The sequence below is a fragment of the Lepidochelys kempii genome, chromosome 7 (genome assembly GCF_965140265.1).
Source record: "Lepidochelys kempii isolate rLepKem1 chromosome 7, rLepKem1.hap2, whole genome shotgun sequence".
NCBI classification, from domain to species: Eukaryota; Metazoa; Chordata; order Testudines; family Cheloniidae; genus Lepidochelys; species Lepidochelys kempii.
In genome coordinates this window covers 61,431,094-61,450,979 of record NC_133262.1, presented here as the reverse complement: position 1 = coordinate 61,450,979, position 19,886 = coordinate 61,431,094, and the positions used below count along the sequence as shown (strand labels likewise).

Sequence of the window (19,886 nt, the reverse complement as noted above, 5' to 3'; positions counted from 1 at the left end):
CATGCAATCCGGATACGATATGAACAGGCGAGGCAAGCATGAAACTGTTCAGTCCTGGTCAGATAAAAGGCTAGACAGATGTGTATTCCACAATGGACCCTCTGTCCCCTCTGCATCAAAGTCTTCCTCTGGACGTTTGGTGCAAAGGAACTGAGCGTTGTTGCTTGTGAATCACCTACCTGGTGGAATATATTCATCTGCATCTACTCGAAGAAGAAACAGTTACTTATAGTAACTGTGGTTCTTTGAGATGTGATGCAGACGTGTATTCCACAACTCACCCTCTATTTCTCTGCATCAGTGTCTTCCCCTGGGTGTTCAGTGCGAAAGAACTGAGAGGGGTTGCGGTGGTGCGGCCTCATATAGTCAGGAGAGGGGCTACAGACATGAGTGCCACCCCCCTAAGAGTACTGATAGGCAAAAGTCTCTGGCTTGCAGGGTGAATGTGTCTACCTGGAATACACGTCTGCATCACATCTTGAAGAACCACAATTACAGTAAGTAACCATTTCTACATCATGCAGTATTAATGACCAGAGGGTCACCAGTTTTTACAAGATGCTTTTTGGATAAATATTATGACAGCAGCGTTAAGATGCAGTGAGTTTGGCAGGCCTGGTAACCGTTGTATTTACAGAACAGTGAGTCTTTTGCCATTTGCCATCAAGGGGCTCTTAAGGTCATACTTGGTTACTCAGAATTTTAGAAATTGGCTGCTTCAGATTAGATCCCAGGTAATTCATGATATTTCTATTCATCTTTGAGGTCTCCAGTATTATGGCACCTCTTTGGAACTCTGCTCTGTCCTGAGTGAAGTGCAGGATATTATTGTGCAGTGAATCATTCCTAACTTAATCTTTGCCCTGTGGATGGTGGCTGGAAGCCCTCTGTCAATCCCTTGGCATCAGCAGAGTGGCATGCCAAATACAGTTGCAGAGTAACTTTTTGAATTGCAGATAAACTGCTGTAAATTTATCTCCTCCTCTCCCTGTCCTCCTTCCGGAGGAGTGGGTCAGTCACCGTTTAAATCTGCCCCCTTATGCCTTTTTTATAGGGAAGTTTTTGCCCGTGTGATAGAAGAGAATCTGAACTATCTGGACCGCTTTAGCACTATCATTCAAGAGGCAAAACAGGAGCAGAACAGCAGCATGATGGTAAGTCTGTTTCTATGATTCAAAGGCTTGATTTTCAAAGCTGTCATTGGCTTGGAAGCTTTTGCTTACTGAGCGTATCTTAAAATATATCTCTGGTCCTTTGTGACAAGTCAGGCTACTGCTGTCAAGTGTATATGTGCGTGTCCTGGTGAGTTGCTCACAAAGGATAGCAGGTGCACTGACAAAAGCATCAGCTAAGGAATCCTATTCCTGGCTCTGGAAATAGGCAAGCTATTCAAGCAGGGATGTGGCAAGCAGGGGACAGTGGTGGGAGCATTATCTCTCAAGATCTTGTTATAGAGTAGAAAGAACTGCCTGCAGTAAACCTTTTCTCCTGTTCCTGAGCCATGTCCACCCTTTGACTTGACAAGAGCAGAAGGGGCAGTAGGAATGGGCTTAAGGTTCAGAGTGAGTAGGGAATAGGAGGAACAAGTGGTGTGAGTGGACAAGTATGATGTCAATCTGGGACCTAGTGTCTGAGCAGAAGGATATTTCACCTTTCTCTAAATAATGAGAAACTGGAATTCATAAGTCATTGGGCTAGGCAGAAACTATGGGCCAGCTAGTTCTTCTCCTCCTATCCTTCCCCTTGAGCAGGCAAGGATCTCACCTGTTTCAGCCCATCTCTAATGGATGAAATGAAGCTGTTCCCATGAGCACTCAGTATGGTGTCCAAACTAATGATGATGATCTGTGTCAGATGCCACACTCTTTCCTGGCAGCTTGTTCTGTTGCAAGCTCCTTATGCAGTTACATTTATCTAAATATCCCTGCTGTGACCTTGGGATTAAGATTTCACTTCTCCTCCAACTGTGACATTAAGCTACTCCCTAGCTGGAATGTTAGATGTTCCCTTCAATACACGTTTCCCTGAGAATGATTTCCTATGAAGCCATGCTAAAACCTACATATACAATATGCTTCCACTCCTCACCAGCCACTTGAGAACATGTTAAGGGGATCACTGCTCTGACCCCTATAACCTTTGTGGCAGTTGTGTAAGAGACCAGTAAAGAATTTTCCCAACACGGGAACAACATATGGCCAGCATAATCTGTCCTTTGTGGACCCCACAAACCCTAGAGTAGGATGGGGTAGGGAGGTAGAGTAGCCAAAGTGAGCACCGGATTCTTGAACAGCGATAGGCAGCCCTGGGGAGGTTACTGTAAGTTAGAGCAGCTCCCAGGGCAGAGCCCAGTTGCCCAGAATCTGGAGGATGAAATGTTATCTAAAGCCTCCTTGGCCTCCTCTTCTGGGCTGCACCTTTCAGGGGCACAGCACAGAATCTAGCCTTTAGGGTTTAATGTCTGGTTTTGATGACCCTTTGTTGCTTACTACTTCTCACCTTATTTTCTGCTAATTTACAAACCAACTGCTTATCAGTAGCTCTGACACTTTATCAAGTATTGCTGCTGAGACCACCACCAAGGTCCAGTTAGTGCCAGCTAATGTGGTGGGTTTGTGATAGTAGGGACTGAGCTGACACCATTAACTCATCTCCTGTGGTTACCCAATAGCCTTCAGACAGTAAGGACTTCTGGTCCCTGCTGATCTGTGTCAGATGAAACCAGTAGCTTAGAGGTCAAAGGTTAACTGTCTGCCAGTATACTGAGTTTCAGTAGCTCACAGTCCCTGGCCACACAAATTCTTCATTTCTGGTTTCTCATCAGTTCCTCCCCAATGCTGAGAATAGATTCAGGGTGACTTCTTTTCAGGCTTTTGATCCGGAAAGTAGTTGCTGTTTGTGAAATGTCAGAAGTCTTTGAAATACCTCGATTAGCTGTGGTTTTTACCAGCGGGTCTTGGATAGTTAAAACACTACCCACTTCAGTCTCTCCTTATAATTCCAAGACTGCCATCAGTGAGTGGTTTTGGACAATGCAGCTCCCAGGCAGGTGGTCATTGATTTGAAAATTGATAAGCTGACTGAACTCTAGTTGCTCTTTTGCTTCTTTTCTAGAGTCTTGATTGGAGTTGGCTGAAATAATTAAGGAAGTCAAGCGGGCATTGTTGCCATCCCCAATATGTCCATGTGCTCAAGGTTGGCTGACAGTCTGCGATGAGATGAAACAGCCCAGTATCAACGTTGTGCTGTTGATTCCACACTCTGCTGATTCAGGACTGAATAATCTTCTCTCCCACTGCATCCGGATGACAGTTCTGCAAGAGGCATTTTGTGTTTTGTAGATGTTAGCGGACTTGATTATAAAGTACATGGGCAGCAACAGAGACCCTACCTTGTATGTTTTGCTGCTAGAGGCAAATGTTTTCCAACCTGCTGCCTCATTTCAGGGCTTTTAAATCCATATTAAGCTACCTAAAGAAGTAGCCTGATTTTCAGAGATGCTGAGTGATCCTGGCTCCCACTACATCCCTGGGCACTGCAGATGCTCAGCACATTTGAAAATGACACCCTTTATATTTAGAAGCTTTTTAGGCACCTGGGTTTGGTTTGAAAATGTTTGCAATGGCCAGTCTTTCTGGCAGTATGACCTGTCCATGCAGTCTGTGCCTGATAGGCACTGCTAAGGGAGGCAGCTGTTGCTCTGACAAATGAGCTGAGATTAGAGCACTGTTCGAAATGTTCTGTCTATGGAGAACCTCTCCTGGCGGGAGGTCCTCTGCCTCAGCATTTGGCGTTAATTTGTTTGGTGCTAGAGCTGCTGTGAGCTCTAGGGGAAGCAGAGGGGGCAGGTACCAGGGAGGTGTTCTCCTTATTTCCTCTGAGTAGGGAGAAGGCAGGGAGTGCCTTCTAGGTGCAGACAGATATCTGCCTTAAGTGGACAAGATGCACAGTACAGGCTACAGCAGTATCTGCAGTGTCCTGCTGGGGTGCTGGGCTACTGCACCCTTTTCTCCTGGGGCAGGCATCTCACATGCAAAATGATGTATTACTTACGTTATCTTGCACCCCAACCCCCACTAAATCCCAACCATCTGAGCCCTGGTCTGCGGAATGCAATTTCTGATGGATGAAAGAAAAACACTACAGCCATGGCTTTCCACCCCGATGTGCACTCTTGTCTACCGAGAAGCAGTTTTGACAGGTGTTTCTTACTGATCAGGAAATACTCCCCAATTCCAAACAGACGGAATTTTATATCCACTGGCTACTTTAAAATATTTAAGACTTCTATTTGTTCATTTGTGATAAATATTATATTATGTAGAACCTCTTCGTGATTCTTATTATGTTCCAGATTTGCGTCATTTTAAAGATGATACCCTCAAATGGTTTGACTTGCCAATGTTCTGTTTGGGCAGGACACAGGAGTGGAAAGGTAACAGGCTACCTGGACTTCAGTTTATGGGCAAGATTTTCAAAAATGGCTAGTGATTTTGGGTGTGCAACCCAACCTCTTTAATAGAGGGCAGGTGCTCAGCACTTTCTGAAAATTACGCCCTTTTAAGATGTCTTAAGTTGAGCACTCGAAAGCATAAGCTGCTTTTGAAAATCTTGATCCATGCTTGTCTCTCTCCATATAAGGCTGAATTACTCTAAAACCAAAACATTTCAAAACCAGGTAGCTATGAAGTAACAAGTTCACATCACTTACCAAATCCAAATTCTGAATAGCAAGAAATAAAAAGCGAAGGAAATTGTAAATTTCACATCATCCACAAAATAACCAGCAATACACTAAGTGGGCCTCCTTGTGCAGTCATTTACATCTGTGCAAAGTGGGTGCACATTTTACATGCACTTTGCACCAGTATGAGTGACCAAGGATACAAGGCAATAGAGAATTGAGCTCACTAGTAAACGAAGTACAAAAAAAAAAAGGAGTACTTGTGGCACCTTAGAGACTAACCAATTTATTATATTTCATCCCAAAACAGCAAACTGAGTTCTGATCATTGGGATTAAAATATATTCGAGCACTTGTCTAAATGTCTTCTGTGTCTATACCTCTTCATGCGGGAGATTGAAGATCCCTGATCCAGAGATCAGAACATTTTTGCCAGCAGTGTCCATTGATTTCATCAGTTCCCAGTGTAGCCTCAAGCCTCTCTTCTCTTAAGGAGATGGTCACGCCATCTACAAGGGGAAGGCGTGACCAAAGGACCCTGAGTTCCTTTCACCACTTCTGGCTGTGAGACAGAACCAGCTGGCAATGTTCCATTTTGTCTGCTCACACATTACTTTATCTCAATGGTTCCCAAACTTTAACAGCCCGTGAACCCCTTTTACTAAATTGTGAAATCTCGTGAACCCCCTCCGAAAAATGAATATTTCCAGGGTTTTAAGTTTAAATTTCCTCAGTGTGATGGCTGCGCTTGCTTTTCCTGCATAGCTCTTGGAAGTCTGGAACCACTGGAGAAAGATAGTCTCAGGTCTGGTTCAGCATCAAGTCTGTTTCTGTATTTGGTTTTCAGATGTGCATACGAGGAAAACGCTTTCTCGCATAAGTATGTTGTTGAAAATGGTAACAAAACTGCAGCAGTTTTTTCTGCCAGAAGGGGATATTCGTTTCTTAAACTCAGCCAAAAGTTGATCAATGACAAATTTCTGAAACTCCTTTTCAGTTCATAATCACAGGAGATCTCAATCAATTTATCTTTTTCCTTAGTGTTCAATATCTGTGTTGAGAAAGTGGTATAATCAAATGGGGTTGCGAATCCAGTAATGATCACCTGACATAGCTGGAAAGTATTCCCTGAAAGTTGTGCGAAGTCCTTTTAGGTGTGCAATTACATTGGTTTTAGTGCACTGATCCAACTGAAGTTTATGTTCTGCCAGGAAGCCATGAAGATTACTGAAACACGCAGTTTGATTGTTTTCCAAACAACTTTCCCAGAACTGCAACTTCTTTGTCATGGATTCAACTCGCTCTTGCACATTGAAAATTGTTATATTGAGGCCTTGAAGAGATAAATTTAGGTCATTAATTCTTGACAAAATATCTGCTAAATAAGCTATGCTATGGAGCCAGGCATTATTTTCCATACAGCTGACAAGGTAGAAAGGGTGGCTGTTGAAAAAAACTAGGATTTCTGTTCTAAGCTCAAACAAGCGCAGAAGGATTTTGCCCCGTGACAGCCATCTAACTTCAGTATTGGTCAACAGACCATTGTGTATACTACCCATTTCTTCACAAAGTACGTGAAATATTCTGGAATTTTTTGGCCGTGATTTTATGAAATTCACCATTTTCACTGCATTGTCCAGCACTTCCTTCAGTCCCTCAGGCATGCATTTTGTTGCGAGGGCTTGTCTATGGCTGCTGCAATGAGTCCAAGAGTCTTTTGATGCAGCCTTTTTTGTTCGAGCTACAAATCCAGTATACTTTCTCGTCATTAATGTGGCCCCATCAGTGCAAATGCCTATGCAACGAGACCAATCTATTTCCTTTTCTTGAAAATATGCATTAGTCAGATTGACGATATCTTCTCCAGTTGTACATTCTTCCAATGGTCAGCAAAACAACAAGTCGTCTTCAACCATACCTTCATTCACGTAACGTACAAACAGTAGCAAAATAGCTAGATTAGCTACATCAGTTGATTCATCCAACTATATAGCATAATATGGACTATTTTTCACTCTGTCTACAATTGTGGTCTCTACATTATTTGACATGTAATTAATTCTTCCTGACAACGTAATATTGGACAAAGGTATCATGTCAATCCTTTTCGCAGCCTTTTCTCTGAGCATGCAATGAATTACGTCTTTTATACATGAAGCAATCAAGCTCTCTGCCATGGTATGGGCTTCTGATGCTTTTGCTAATTGGTAGCTCACGTGGTATGATGCTTCAAGTGAATTTTCATTATCAGTACTTGCTTTGGATATAAAACTGTTAATGTCACTTTTCCTTTCAGCTAATTTTCGCTTGAAAAAATCAACAGGCGTGTCGAGTTGTGCAGGATGCCTAGTTTCTAAATGGCGCCGAAGTAGAGAAGGTTTGAGGCTGCTGTTTACTAGAACATCACCACAAATCACACACAGTGGTTTTGGACGTTCTTGATCACCAATGCATGTAAAACCATATTTTATATAATCGTCGTCATATTTTCTTTTTTTTGTAAGTGACTTTCTAGGACCATCATGATTATTAGACTTAATTTCCATAGTGTGGACTTGAGGAAACACTAGCTGATTCTTTTCAGAGTAACAGCCGTGTTAGTCTGTATTCGCAAAAAGAAAAGGAGTACTTGTGGCACCTTAGAGACTAACCAATTTATTTGAGCATGAGCTTTCGTGAGCTACAGCTCACTTCATCGGATGCATGCCGTGGAAACTGCAGCAGACTTTATTTATACACAGAGAATATGTGTATAAATTTTTTTTCATATTTTTTCATATTCTCTGTGTATAAATAAAGTCTGCTGCAGTTTCCACTGCATGCATCCGATGAAGTGAGCTGTAGCTCACGAAAGCTCATGCTCAAATAAATTGGTTAGTCTCTAAGGTGCCACAACTACTCCTTTTCTTTTAGCTGATTCTTGCATCTTTATGCTTTCCCCTTTCAGCCACTTATCCATTGAACTTGTGTGCAAAAGTTCTAATAAAAATAAAACAGAGAGACTGCTAACAACCAACAAACTAAGAAATGAGAAGATTCACTGAAGTCTCACTGAAGCAAAACAGCACTCCAGAGAGAGTGACAATTACTGAGGCACCTTAACACTGCTACACTGGCTACAATGTGCTTCCAGCTGGTTTGGCTTGCAAACAGCTTTTCTTCTGCCATGAGGTCCATCCCTACGAGGGTGCCCTGCGAGGGACAAATTAGCTTGGACCACCCCCCACGTACAGCGTGGCCCCTGCTCACTCTGCCCTTGATGACAAGCCAGAGGTGTGAGCTGCCACCTGTGCGCCTGGGGTCTCAGCTACCGCCCTGCCCACCACAGGGCTCCGGCTACTGGCCCTGCACCGGGGTCTGGGCTGCCGACTCCGCACTCTGTGGGGCTCCAGCTGCTGGACCCCGTTGACTGCCCCAGTCAACTGAGCTCAGGTTGCAGGTCCCGCTGACCGCCGGGGCTCGGACTGCTGCCCCCAACTGCCCAGCCCCACTCTCCCTGGGGCTTGGGCTGCCAGCCCCACATGGAGTGCTGGGGTTCGGACTGGTGACTCCCCTGCTGATGGGGTCAGGGCTCAGGCTGCCAACCCCAGTGGCCCGGCCCCACTCTCCCTGGGGCTCGGGCTGTCTGCCCTGCAACCGGGTCCTACCTGCTGTCTCCAATGCTCAGGGTCCTCTGGCCGCCGTTAGTGAAATTTTTCTGGTGAATCCCCTGTAACGTTCTGCGAACCCGTTTGGGAACCAATGAACTAGGGTCTCTGGACCTATCAACACCCTTTAAAAGTATCCCTAAGAATAAAGAACCAAAAAAGTTGGATCTCCTGGGCATAAAAAGTCATTTGTCCTCGAGCGTACAACTTTGCTTAGCAAATTATCCGGCTCTTCTTTCTCACTATGACTATTTTCATGGGATAAGACTGAGGAGTTTCTGGATAAATGTCCATGTACTTTAGAAAGGACTTGAAATCTCTCATCTCAAGTCAGTTAATGGCTAAGACCTCTGTACAAGTTGCAACTGGTGCTGCTGATACAGCATCAAATTCTTTGAGTGCTGGTGTCTCTGTGCGTACACGGGCTCCATGCTCTTGAGACTGAAAGATTGTTGCAAGAAGTGTCCATTGGTCCACGTCTGTACTTTTCCACTCCTTGTGCCCCAGATGAACGGTATAAGGGATGGTGTGGACCGTCCACCTCTCCATTTCCTTTCTACTGCTGTGTGGTGTGAGACAAAACCCTCCAGTGTCCATGAAGCTGATCATTCGACTTCATTTCTGTAAGTATTGTAAAAAATAAAATTTTGTTAATAGCAGTTTAGAGTTAGTTTAGTTAGATTTTGGGGACTCCCCTGTCTGGGGCTGCTGCCATCCTGGTAAAGGATTCAGATTATGCCCAGGATTCCAGGCTTCAAGAACAGCATCTCCTGCCCCCGATCCTTCGTGGTCAGCAATGACCATTAGAGGTGCCCATACTTCTTTGGAGAAGCTCATATCTCTGCTAAGTGGAGTATCTGCCATTCCATTCCCAGTTGAGCCCTGTAAGCTCAGGAATTCAGACTTAGGAAACATCTCATGGAATGTGCTGTGAGGCCCCAGCCTAATATGCCAATGTACATGGGCGGGTGGGGGGTCTGCCTGGCCCAGAAGCATTGAGGAACATACCACCCAGCTCCATTGTCTCTGAGACAGGGGCGAGCAAAGATAAGGAATCCTTTTCCCAAGCTCACCATGAGGGTAGAAAGCCTCTCAAAAGCCTAAAGAGAGATCCCCCTCCAGAACAACCTCCTAAGGTGAGGGCTGCTTCCCCAGCACCTTCACGAATGAGTGACTCTTTGTGCCTGGTTCCAAGAGGTTTAAGAGCACGTACGAGTTATGATACCATCCCACTGGATCCAAATAGTATAAGTACCTGCATGTTGGCACTGTTGATACCAAGCAAAGAGAGGCATGATCCAAGGCTCGGATAACCATCGGTACTGGCAAAGGACGTTCAAGAACCCCATGTACCACTGGTACCAATGTGAGCGCATAAGGTAACACCAGCTCCCAAGGGAGAAGACTCTTCAATCCCCTGGTGACAGCTTCACTCCAGGGGATATCTTTGTTGTTCTGGACCCAGGTTCTCCCCTTCTATTGGACCTGGTCTTTACAAGGGAGATTCTTACACTGGCAGTCCACGAACACTACTACTTACTGGACTCATGGATCATCCTTTCAAACCACTGGGTTTCTTGTTACGTTGTCTTCGTGGACAAATACAGCTTTCCTTGTGGCTATTACATCAGCACGTAAGGTGAGTGAGTTGTAAGCATCTTCTGCCATATATGATTTTCTGCAAAGACAAGGTTATTCTCAGACTGCACCCTAAATTATTTTCTGAAGTGCTGACTGATTTTTCATTTAAAAAATAAATCTGTATGTTTACCAGTGTTCTTTCTGAAACCACACTCAACCAAGGGTGAAGCTGAACTACACATATTAGATATCATATGTGTCTTGTCCATTTATTTCACTAGGAAAAAATCTTCTCCAGTAGGAATAGAGAGGTTATTTTACCTGTGTATTTGGCACTGGTGTGACTGCTGCAGAAAAACTGTCTCCACTTCAGGTGTTCACAGTTTAAGAAGGATATTAATAAATTGGAGAGGGTTCAGAGAAGAGCCATGAGAATTATTAAAGGATTAGAAAATGTGCCTGATAGCCATACTCAAGTAGCTCAATCTACTTTGCTTAACAAACAAAAGGTTAAGAGGTGACTTGATCACAGTAAGTTAATATCTACATGGGGAACATTTAAAAATGGGCTCTCCAGTCTAGCAGTGAGAAGTGTAATGTGACCCAATGGCTGTAAGCTAGTTAAACTTAGGCTGGAAATAAAGCATAAATTTTTAACAGTGAGAGAAATTAACGATTGGAACAATTTATCGCTGGCATGGTATATTCTCCATCATTGACAATTTTTAAATCAAGATTGGATATTTTTCTAAAAGATCTGCTCCCAGAATTATTTTGGAGGAAGTTCTCTGGCCTGTGTTAGACAGGCAGTCCAACTAGATGACCACAATGGTCCCTTCTGGCCTTGGAATCTATGAATTTAGGTCATCCCCTCTGCTCTTTGCTTCTGTTGCTGAAAGATCTAAGGTTCAGGCATTTCAACCCAGAGTATTTCTAGATGGATGTCAGGTTGTATAAAGTTATTTTATGAGATGGCCAGTTTACAGCTACCTGGGAACATTAGGGCACATTCAGCCGGGGCCCAGGCAGGCTCATTTAGAGGTATTCCTACAGTTGATAATTGTAGGGATGCTACCTGGAGTAATGTACGTTCACAAAACATTATTGTGGCGATGTTGCATGCAGGTGCTCACCTGGGCGGGGCTCTATTAAAATCCGTATTTAATTAGACTCGCAGTAGTACCCTCTGTCTGTGTGGTGTACTCCTTGTGAACCACCGGATGTGGATCATATATAGGCAAGCATACAAAGAAGAAAGGGAAGTTACTTACCTGTTCAGTAACTGGAGTTTTCAAGATGTTTTCTACATGTGTTCTACAACCCACCCTCCTTTTCCCCACTACTGCCAGACCTAATATCTTGGACTGGGTAGTGGTGAAAGAGCTGAGGATCAGTTGGTCACACTTTCCCCTTTTATGCCCTTGGGGGTGAGAGGAGACAGGCTTGAGGCTATGCAGGGAGCGGGTGTGACCAATGGACACTGCTGGCTAAAGTGTTCCAATATCTGGCATGTGGAGAACATATAGAGAATACATCTCAAAGAATTCTAGTTACGGACCAGGTAAGTAACCTCCCTTTGTAGTCTTGATTTTTATATCTAAATTTTCTTACAAAATATGTTATGTCGGAAATATTGTTAATACCCTTGACAATTAACAGTAAAATATTTTGTACCATGCTGGTTGTCAATCTGTTTGTGTAAGTTAATAGAGGCTAGTCTACACTACACAGGCCCTGCTGATACAACTATAGTGGCAGAGCCTTCTCGTGAAGGCACAGCATATGCCAACAGAGTTTTTCTGCCACCATCATAACACTACTCCCTGTCTACACTACGGTATAGTTAGATTAACATAAATCGCCTTGCACTGACCTATGTGTGCACGTTCACATTCAATTTGTCTGCAGCTGACATAATCGCCCTGTTACAGCAGTGCAGTAAAACCATCTCCCCAAACGGCATAGAACTGTGGTCAACCTACTGCATGACTTGTGTTGACCCTAATAGGCCTCCAGCAGCTGTCCCACAATGCCCCATTCCCTGTCACAGTGACCACTCTAGTCACAATTGTAAACTCCACTATCCAGTAGTCATAGAGACTTGAAACCACTCCTCCCCCTTTTTAAAACTTCCTGCATGCAGCATGATTTTGAAATGCCTTTCCCTGAATACCCACCTTGGTAAGCACATCTAGCAGCTCTCCATTGTGTGCAACTGCCTGACCATCCAGGCTGGTTCCAAGCACTAGACATGCTCCTGACTGGAGTAGGCAGAAATATTGGATCTCCTGAGCCTGAGAGAAGAGACTTAGCAAGCACAGCTGCAGAAGAGCTATAGCAATGTGCAAACAAATTGTTCAGGGGATGCAGGCAAAGGGGTATAACAGGGATCAGCAGCAGTGCTGTGTGCACTTTGCCAGGGATGCCACAAAGTTAAGGAGTGCAATAGATTTGGTGCTGTGCTACAGACCTGCCACTTCATGTCATACTTGCTGCAGACCGCACCAGCACACCACCATGAATACCTCTGAGGAGCCTAAGCCAGAGACCCCTGCCATGAATGGGGAAGAGGAGGTGGGAAATGGGGCGGGGGACTCCTACCAAACCACGAGCCAATTTGAGACGTCAGTGTAGCTAGTCATGCCAGGTGATTGCAGATGAGCCTGATGAAGGGGAAGGGAACTCAGGTAAGCGTGTGCATGCACTTTTCATTACATTGCTCAAATTTAAGATGCACCCGAACCATTCCAGGCTTGCAAGACAAAGATATTGACTTTCATTGTTTTATTCATACTAGAAGAGTAGTGGTACAAGAGACAGATAGACCGACTTGGTATCTTCTTTTCATTCCCATTAGGTTGGGCGGGGTGGTGGTGGCATGCAGAGCATTTTGTTTGTATTGCATAGAGATTTCCTTTTTGTCCTCCTGAGAGATCTCGAAACTTTCAGGGAGATGCTCTGCAATCCTCTCCCAAAGGTTCCCAGGTTGCCTTATTTCTTCCTCCACAGGCGAACACTTTCCCACACCGCTTTGTCATGAGTTTGGCTGATACCATTGCAGTAAACTGGCTAGCGACATTCCAGGCTCAGGATGCCAGTAGCAGCTGTGTTCTCTGTGCCTTTGTGATCCTTGTGTGAGAGCAGCTAAAACCACCACCGTCTGTGGAAAATAGTTCTAATATTCCGTGCTATTGTCTTATACTCATACCCATGAAACAGGAACCAACATTTTATAGCTTCATGCAAAAGAAAATCCTTATCCCCCTTGTCCCTGGAGGGGAACGGAGAGTGGTGCAGGGCTGAGCTGTTCCAAAGCTGAAACATGAATAAGCTTTTATCATTAAAGTATTTATGCAAATGGGGAAGGCAGCTTTGAAACTTATCTTTCCCTTTCCCCTGTGACTGTAAATTCAGTGGTACAGCTGTACTGCTTTTATAAAGCAGCTTCGAGCAATGCTCCCTTTACACCTGCAGAACTCCTGACCGTGATCGAGAGAGAAGAAAACTAGGGAGCACATGTTCTGAGAGATGCTGTACTGGACCATGAAAAAAAGGACTGATATGACCAAAAGCATGGAAAAATGTGATATCTTCCATTGTCATTTTGCAGTGTTTGTTGTAGCTGTGTTGGTCCTAGGATACTAGAGAAACAAGGTAGGTGAGGTAGTATCTTTTATTGGACCAACTTTGGTTGGTGAAAAAGAGACAAGCTTTTGAGCTTACCACTGAGCTCTTCTTCAGGTCACGTGTGAAGAACTCTAAGTAAGCTCAAAAGTTTCTCTTTCAGCAACAGAAGTTAGTCTGATAAAAGATATTACCTCGCCCTCTTGTTTTTCTAGCATGGAAAAAAAAGTCTCTGGAGTCCCACCAGGACAAAGAGGGAAACAACCTAAGCCATAATTCAGTAAATCCAAATGCTGTACATCCTGGTTCACCCTGCTTGCAGCTTTCTGAACAGCTGTGTTCTTAAAGAAGTGACTGTCATGCACTTTCCCTGACCAACCCATGTTGATATCTGTGAAATGTTACTTATGAGTCACCAATGCTTGAATAAGCATAGAAAAGTAGCCATTTTTGCTGATCTGCTTTGTGGCAAGGTGGCCTGTTGCCAAAAGAGGAATATGCATGCTGTGTATGGCTCCACTTCACTTTGGGTAGTCTATTACTGCAAATCTATTCACTATGTCCTGCATATGGCCAACAGTCACAGTCCTGTGTAGCAGATAACTGGCCCTACACACTTGCATAACTGAGTTACCTTCTGTTCTTTAGGGTGCATTGTCCTGTTCCCTTCCTTCCACATGTACCCTCACCCATAACACACCTTCCTTCCTCTCCTTTGTTTTTGTTTCCTCCTGTCACCATCACCCCCCATTTGTAACTTCAGGTCTAAATTCTAGATGGTCAATTCTTCAAGCCAGAATCTAGTATATTTTAGAACAGAGACAGTCGTGGCCTGGCTTTTAAATGCTTGTTTGTGCCATAGGTGGGAGATCATGCTATTGGTGCTTGGAACCTAAGTGTCTCTTACATTTTTATCCTTTATGTAAAGAAATGGAGACATTAGGTCATTTTCAGCTTTTTCTCTGGCCCGTTTGTGCTGCCTGGGTGGCACAAAACACTTGACAGCTATCCTGACAAAACTGCATGGAGTTTCCCCAATCCAACTTTAGCGGATGGCTACAGCTGTTGTAAGAGGAGCAGCCCTTCCGTTCCATAAATTAACAATGGGGATCAACAATGTAGGAGAGTATTGACTTTTCAGGAGTCAGACCACTTTTAATGTTACAGAAGAATGGCACAGTATCATTGCCCAGACCTGCCCCTAGCATTGACCCTCACTGCTACTGCCTCACCCATGACTGAGCATCACCCCTACACTGTGACACTCCCTAGCCCCAACCCTGAGCATCACCCCCACTGTGACACCTCTGCCCCCAGCATTTATCCTTATTGCAGTGAGATTGACCAGCCCCACCTATGCAGTACAGTACATTGTCCAACAGTATGACATTGCTCTGTAACACCCCCAGCTGCCCAGCCAAGACCCTAGTACTGAGCGCTGCCCCTAGTGTGGCACTGCCCAGCCTCACCCCTCCCAGCCCTGACTCTCATCCCTGTGTAACGCTGCCCCATGCCACCCCAGCACTGAGCATCACCCCCAATGTGACACCTCTGCCTCCAGCTTTGATCCTCATCCCAGTCCTGCCCACCCAGCACAGGGCATCACCTTCACAGTGTGATGCCCCTAGCCCTGATCCTCCTCCTAATGTGGCACTACCCAGCCTGCCCACTCGCACGGAACGTTGCCCCTAATGAGTGTGACATGGCCCAGCCCCACCCACAGCACTGAGCCCCACCTCTCAGCTACCCACAGTGCGACACGGCCCAGTCCTGCACGGAGCCCGCCCCGTAGCGTGGCACTGCCTTGCCCCCAGCACTGAGCCCCGACCGGCACTGTGACACGGCCCGCCCCCGCGTTGGATTCTAGTACTACGCGGATCTGTGACGACAGGTATTTTGTCCTCGCTACCTTACCGTACATGGGAACTGGCCCCTTGTGGTCGGTGATTGGCTGGTAGGAAGTGGAAGCGGGTGCTGTTTGGCGCGCGTGCGTGGGAGCGATGAGTCCGGTGGCTCGTGAGGGGCGGCGCTGAGCAGGTACTGGGGGGTGGCAGAGATCCCCTCACACCACACGCCTCGACTGGGGAGCGCGCTGGCCCTACGGCTCGCCACGGGCCCGGGCGGCCGCGGGGGCGGAGCCCCGCACAGCATGCCTGGCGGCCGGGGCTCTGGGGCGGGGCCCGGGGCTCCTGGCTGCGGCCCGGAGCGTTCTCAGCGGTCCTCTGGCGAGCCCCTGGCTGTGCCTGCGGGAGCGTTGGGGGCGGCCGGGGACACGGCTCCGGAGGGGCGAGGGACTTGCTGCGCTGGGGAAGGGCCGCTCGGCTGCAGCCTGCCGCTGGGCTGGTGTTGAAAGCGGCAGGACCGTTTCCTCCCGCTTCAGAAAGCGAGTCCGAGGCGGAGCGGGCCCGCGTGGGGCGGGCGGTGTAACGCGCTGCTGCCTCAGCCGTTAGTGCTGAGGGTACGTAACGCCGCACTGAGATCCCCGCGGCTGACTCGGGCCAAGGAGCTGGAGTCCGGGCCCAGGGGCACTGCGAGCGGGGAGCCTGCGAGCATGGACACGGCAATAAAACAGCCTCTTAGCCCGAGGTCCACGAGCCGGAGTCGGCTGGTACGGGCCAGCCGCGGGTGTCTAATCCCAGCGTAGACCTGTCCTAAGAGCTCACGTAGAACAGACCCGAACAGCAGGTAAAGCAGTTCTTGCTTTCGGGACATGGTGCGTGTTTTCAGGAGAGGCTGGGTGATGTGAGGTAAATGGATGAATGTTCACGTTGCATTGTTGGCTGAGAAGTACAATAGCAGTGCTTGACGTTCTCCAGAGTTTGAATAGGTCTTGTGGAGAAACTCCCAGACTCTGATTGATTTGCAGCAGGTGGGGTGACTAAAGCAGCAATCCAGACTCCTGGCTGCTGAGGTCTGTGCTTAGGAAGCTGCTGCTGTATCTTAGTTTATTCTGGCTGAGGCATTTTTAATCATGCTGAAGAGTCTGGTGGTGTGGTGTTATGTGAAAAAGTTAATAGTAAGAGCTCTTTAATTTCCCACAAGCTGAAGGTGAAATGTCCTGCGGGGCATGTTCTAGTATGGCTGTCTATTGGTGCTTGCTGAGACAGGCAATCATTACACCAGTTTCTTGATAGCCTCATTTGTCAGCTGTGGGTTTTTTAGGCTGATTCTTATGAACACAGACACATTCTACCCAGTCCCTTAGCTGCTGTGGTTTTGGGCTCCCTTCCCCAGTGAATAATTTCACTGCTGCCTACAGTTCTGAGCAGCCTCAGGGAGACCTACCCAGAAACTTGATAACTTCATTCTGTAGCTGATTGGCAAAATTCTGAGCAGTAGCTGGAGAAGCTCTAATGCTGTCTTATCTGCAGATACAGGAAGACAAGACTGCGCATTAGTTACACCTGCTTCTTTGCAATCTGTCACGAGAAATGTCACTTTTTCAAACAAAGGAAAAGCATAGAGTCTGGAAAAATAGATGACTAGCTTCTCCCCTTCACACCCTAAACACTCAGAAGCGGGAAGCTTTTGGTTCTCAGCCATTCCCTTAGGGGCCCTTTAATCTCTACCACATTTCTGATTTGCACCAAGCTAGTCATAACAGCAGCCCTCAGTCCGGGAAGGACTAATTTATCACAGATTGTTCTAGGAAGTGTCCAATTTAGTCCAGGAGAAGGATGTTTAGACACCTGGGATGGATGAGGAACTTAGAGAAAGGCTCCTTAGTACTTTTCTAGATAGTTCTGCACCCTGGAGCAACTTGGCACCGAAGGGAAAGTTAATCTCCTTGCCCTGCTAAAACCCACAAGCTGAAAAACTTAGTTTCAGTTCTGTGAGGTGACTATTTAAAAGTGCATAGTCTTGCTGGCCTCATTGAAATTGTGTGTGTTAATTCTTGCCTGTTCCTGCCACCTTTCAGCTGTTTGGCTGGAGCAGCCTAAGCAAGACATCAAAGAGCTGAGTCTGTACTTTCTGATCAAAGTCCTCCCCCACGCCCCAAGTAAACAAGGCTGTGTTTCAGCTACTTCTGTGCCTGTTTGAGGGAAGGGCAGATTGTGTCTAAAATATTTATTACAATGGGAAAAAGTCTTAATAGTCCCATAACTCAGGAGCTCAAGGGCATTTTCTCTAACTATTAAAATCCTGTTTGGGTAGAGATGAAACATGACAAATTTCACTCCCAAATGTGGAAGTTTTGGGATAGCCTAGTGTGTGAGTTCTCACCTTTTGTGCATACCCCAGCTAGTCATTTTTGGGTTAAGGCAGGAACTCCCCCTCCAAGATGCTTTCCATAAGTAGCCAGTCCAAGGGTTCTTGCATCTTCCTCTGAAATACCTGAACTGGCTTCTCTTAGAGATAAGATACCAGACTACAAGTCATACTCCTGGGGGAATTCTGCACCAAAAAATTAAAAATTCTGCACGCAATATTTTAAAACTTCAAAATTGTGCAAATTTTATTTGTCAAAATAACACTATATAATCACACCAGTTTCAATTATTTTGGTAATTTATTTCAAAGTATCTGTCATCAAGTATGTCTGTAACTCTCTACTGCTGGGGGAATTTTTTGTCTGTGTTGTTAAAGAAACCCCTCTGACGGCTGGGCAGACTACGGCCTGCAGGCCACATCTGGCCTCTCAGACCATTTAATCTGGCCCTCAGTTCCTGCTGGGGAGCAGGGTCAGGGGCTTGTCCCGCTCTGTGAGGCTTCCAGGAAGCAGCCGGCATGATTTCCCCACTGGCTCGTATGTAGTACGCAGAGGCATGGTCAGGTGGCTCTGCACACCACCCCATCCGCAGGCGCTGCCCCTGCAGCTCCTGTTGACTGTGGTTCCCGGCCAGTGGGAGCTGCAAGGGTGGTGCCTGCAGATGGGGCAGCACGCAGAGCCACTTGGCCGCGCCTTGGAGCTAGAGGGGGGACATGCCGCCGGGAGCGGCTTCAGGTAGGCGCCGCCGGGAGCCTGCCCCAGTCCCTTGCCACAGCCCTGATCCCCCTTCAAACCCCTTGATCCCAGCCCAGAGCCCCCTCTTGGTACCCCAAGCCCCTCATCCCCAGCCCCATCCCAGAGCCTCCACCCCCTGCCAGAGCCCCAATAGCCTGCCCTATCCTGGTTCCCCTTTTGCTCTCCGAAACCCTCGGTTCCAGCCTGGAGCCCACTCCTGCACCCTGAACTCCTCATTTCTGGCCCCACCCCAGAGCCCACACCCCCAGCAGGAGCCCTTGCCCGCTCCTGCATCCCTACCCCGAATTTCATGACCGGCCATGCAAAATTTCCATACCCCAGTGTGGCCCTCAGGCCAAAACATTTGCCCACCCCTGCACTCTGACAATCCAATTCCTGTTTCTCTGCTCCCTCCCCTGCATAGCCCAGCTGGGGGACCAGACACACTCCCCCCCCCCCCCCCCCAGGGACCAGCTGCAGGCCCCCCAGAGCCCAGCCATAGGGCCCTCCGTGGCCTAGACATTCACATCCCCTCCCCCCTAGAGATTGGCTGCAGGGCCCCCTCCAGCCCAGACACACACACCCTTTCCCCCTCCGAGCCCAGCCATGCACCCTCCACCAGCCCAGATACTTCCCCTTCTCTCCTCCCCCCCCCGAGGCCAGCTGCGGGCCTCCCCCATTGCAGAAACACACACCCCTTCTCCCCCCCCCCCAGCCCACACACTTCCCCTCCCCCCTCCCCTGAGGCCAGCTGCGCCTCCCCAGCCCAGGCACACTCACCCCCTCCCACCTAGAGTCCAGCCATAGGGCATTCCCCAGCCTAGACACTCACTCCTCCCCCTCGGAGCCCAGCTGTGGGGCCTTCCCCAGACCAGACACTCTACCTCCTACCCAGGGATCCAGAGGAGAAACGGCCTGATACTGGGTCCCAGGCTTGCACAGAGTTTCCTTCCTTCAGGGCATGCTGGGAACTGCAGCTGCTGGGAGCCCTCCAGTTCACTCCACTTTTCCCCAGCCTTGTCTTCTATTTGTGAGCTGGGCTCTGCCGGGTCCAGTGGCCTCTGATGGCAGCCAACATCTCTGCAGCCCATTTCTGTGGGGGCGGGAAGGAAATTCTGCACACACAACATTAATTTCTGCAAAATTCTGCCTTGTGCAGTGGTGCAGAATTCCCCCGAGAGTAAAGTCCGATCCAGTGTGAAAATTGCTATGTTCCTAAAGAAAAATGTGCAATCTTAAACTTGCTGGGTTAAGAAGTGGGGGGTGGGGGGAGTGTTTACCTTCTTTTAGCTGTTTAGAAGTGTTTAATTGCAAATTTTGGGTGTTGGCTATCCATTTTTACCTGGAGAGCTAGTAGGGTTGTGGTACTGTGTGAAGGAAGCAGTTCCTGAGCCAACCGAGAGGA

General features: G+C 47.1%; 2 protein-coding genes and 1 long non-coding RNA gene across 13 annotated transcripts in view; 2 read left to right on the top strand and 1 right to left on the bottom strand.

Annotated features, from left to right (window-relative positions):
* CHUK (component of inhibitor of nuclear factor kappa B kinase complex) overlaps positions 1-4,326 on the top strand; it is a 77,329-nt gene extending 73,003 nt beyond the window's left edge. For all 4 annotated transcript variants that reach the window (XM_073353132.1, XM_073353133.1, XM_073353134.1 and 1 more), the window contains exons 20-21: positions 1,055-1,154; positions 3,115-4,326. In XM_073353132.1, the coding sequence (XP_073209233.1) occupies positions 1,055-1,154; positions 3,115-3,141 (127 nt within the window). In that variant the 3' untranslated portion in view covers positions 3,142-4,326. The remainder of the gene's footprint in view (positions 1-1,054; positions 1,155-3,114) is intronic.
* A 3,242-nt stretch (positions 4,327-7,568) lies between these two features.
* LOC140914682 (uncharacterized) lies at positions 7,569-19,522 on the bottom strand. Of its 3 annotated transcripts, none has more exons than XR_012159939.1 (6): positions 19,366-19,522; positions 17,761-17,885; positions 15,451-16,901; positions 12,090-13,227; positions 9,872-10,009; positions 7,569-8,952 (listed from the first exon to the last, which is right to left on the bottom strand). It is a non-coding gene; the product is annotated as an uncharacterized lncRNA (long non-coding RNA). The 3 variants fall into 3 exon arrangements; XR_012159940.1 differs by having other exon boundaries at positions 17,761-17,931; positions 19,373-19,522; XR_012159941.1 differs by having other exon boundaries at positions 19,373-19,522.
* Positions 15,475-19,886, top strand: part of ERLIN1 (ER lipid raft associated 1) — a 75,375-nt gene continuing 70,963 nt past the window's right edge. Inside the window, exon 1 of one of the 6 annotated variants that reach the window (XM_073353129.1) lies at positions 15,475-15,573. Coding sequence is in view for 2 of the 6 variants with exons in the window: in XM_073353126.1 (XP_073209227.1) it covers positions 18,460-18,481 (22 nt within the window). In the remaining 4 variants the exon portion in view is untranslated. The other 5 variants (XM_073353130.1, XM_073353128.1, XR_012159938.1 and 2 more) reach the window with 5 other exon arrangements.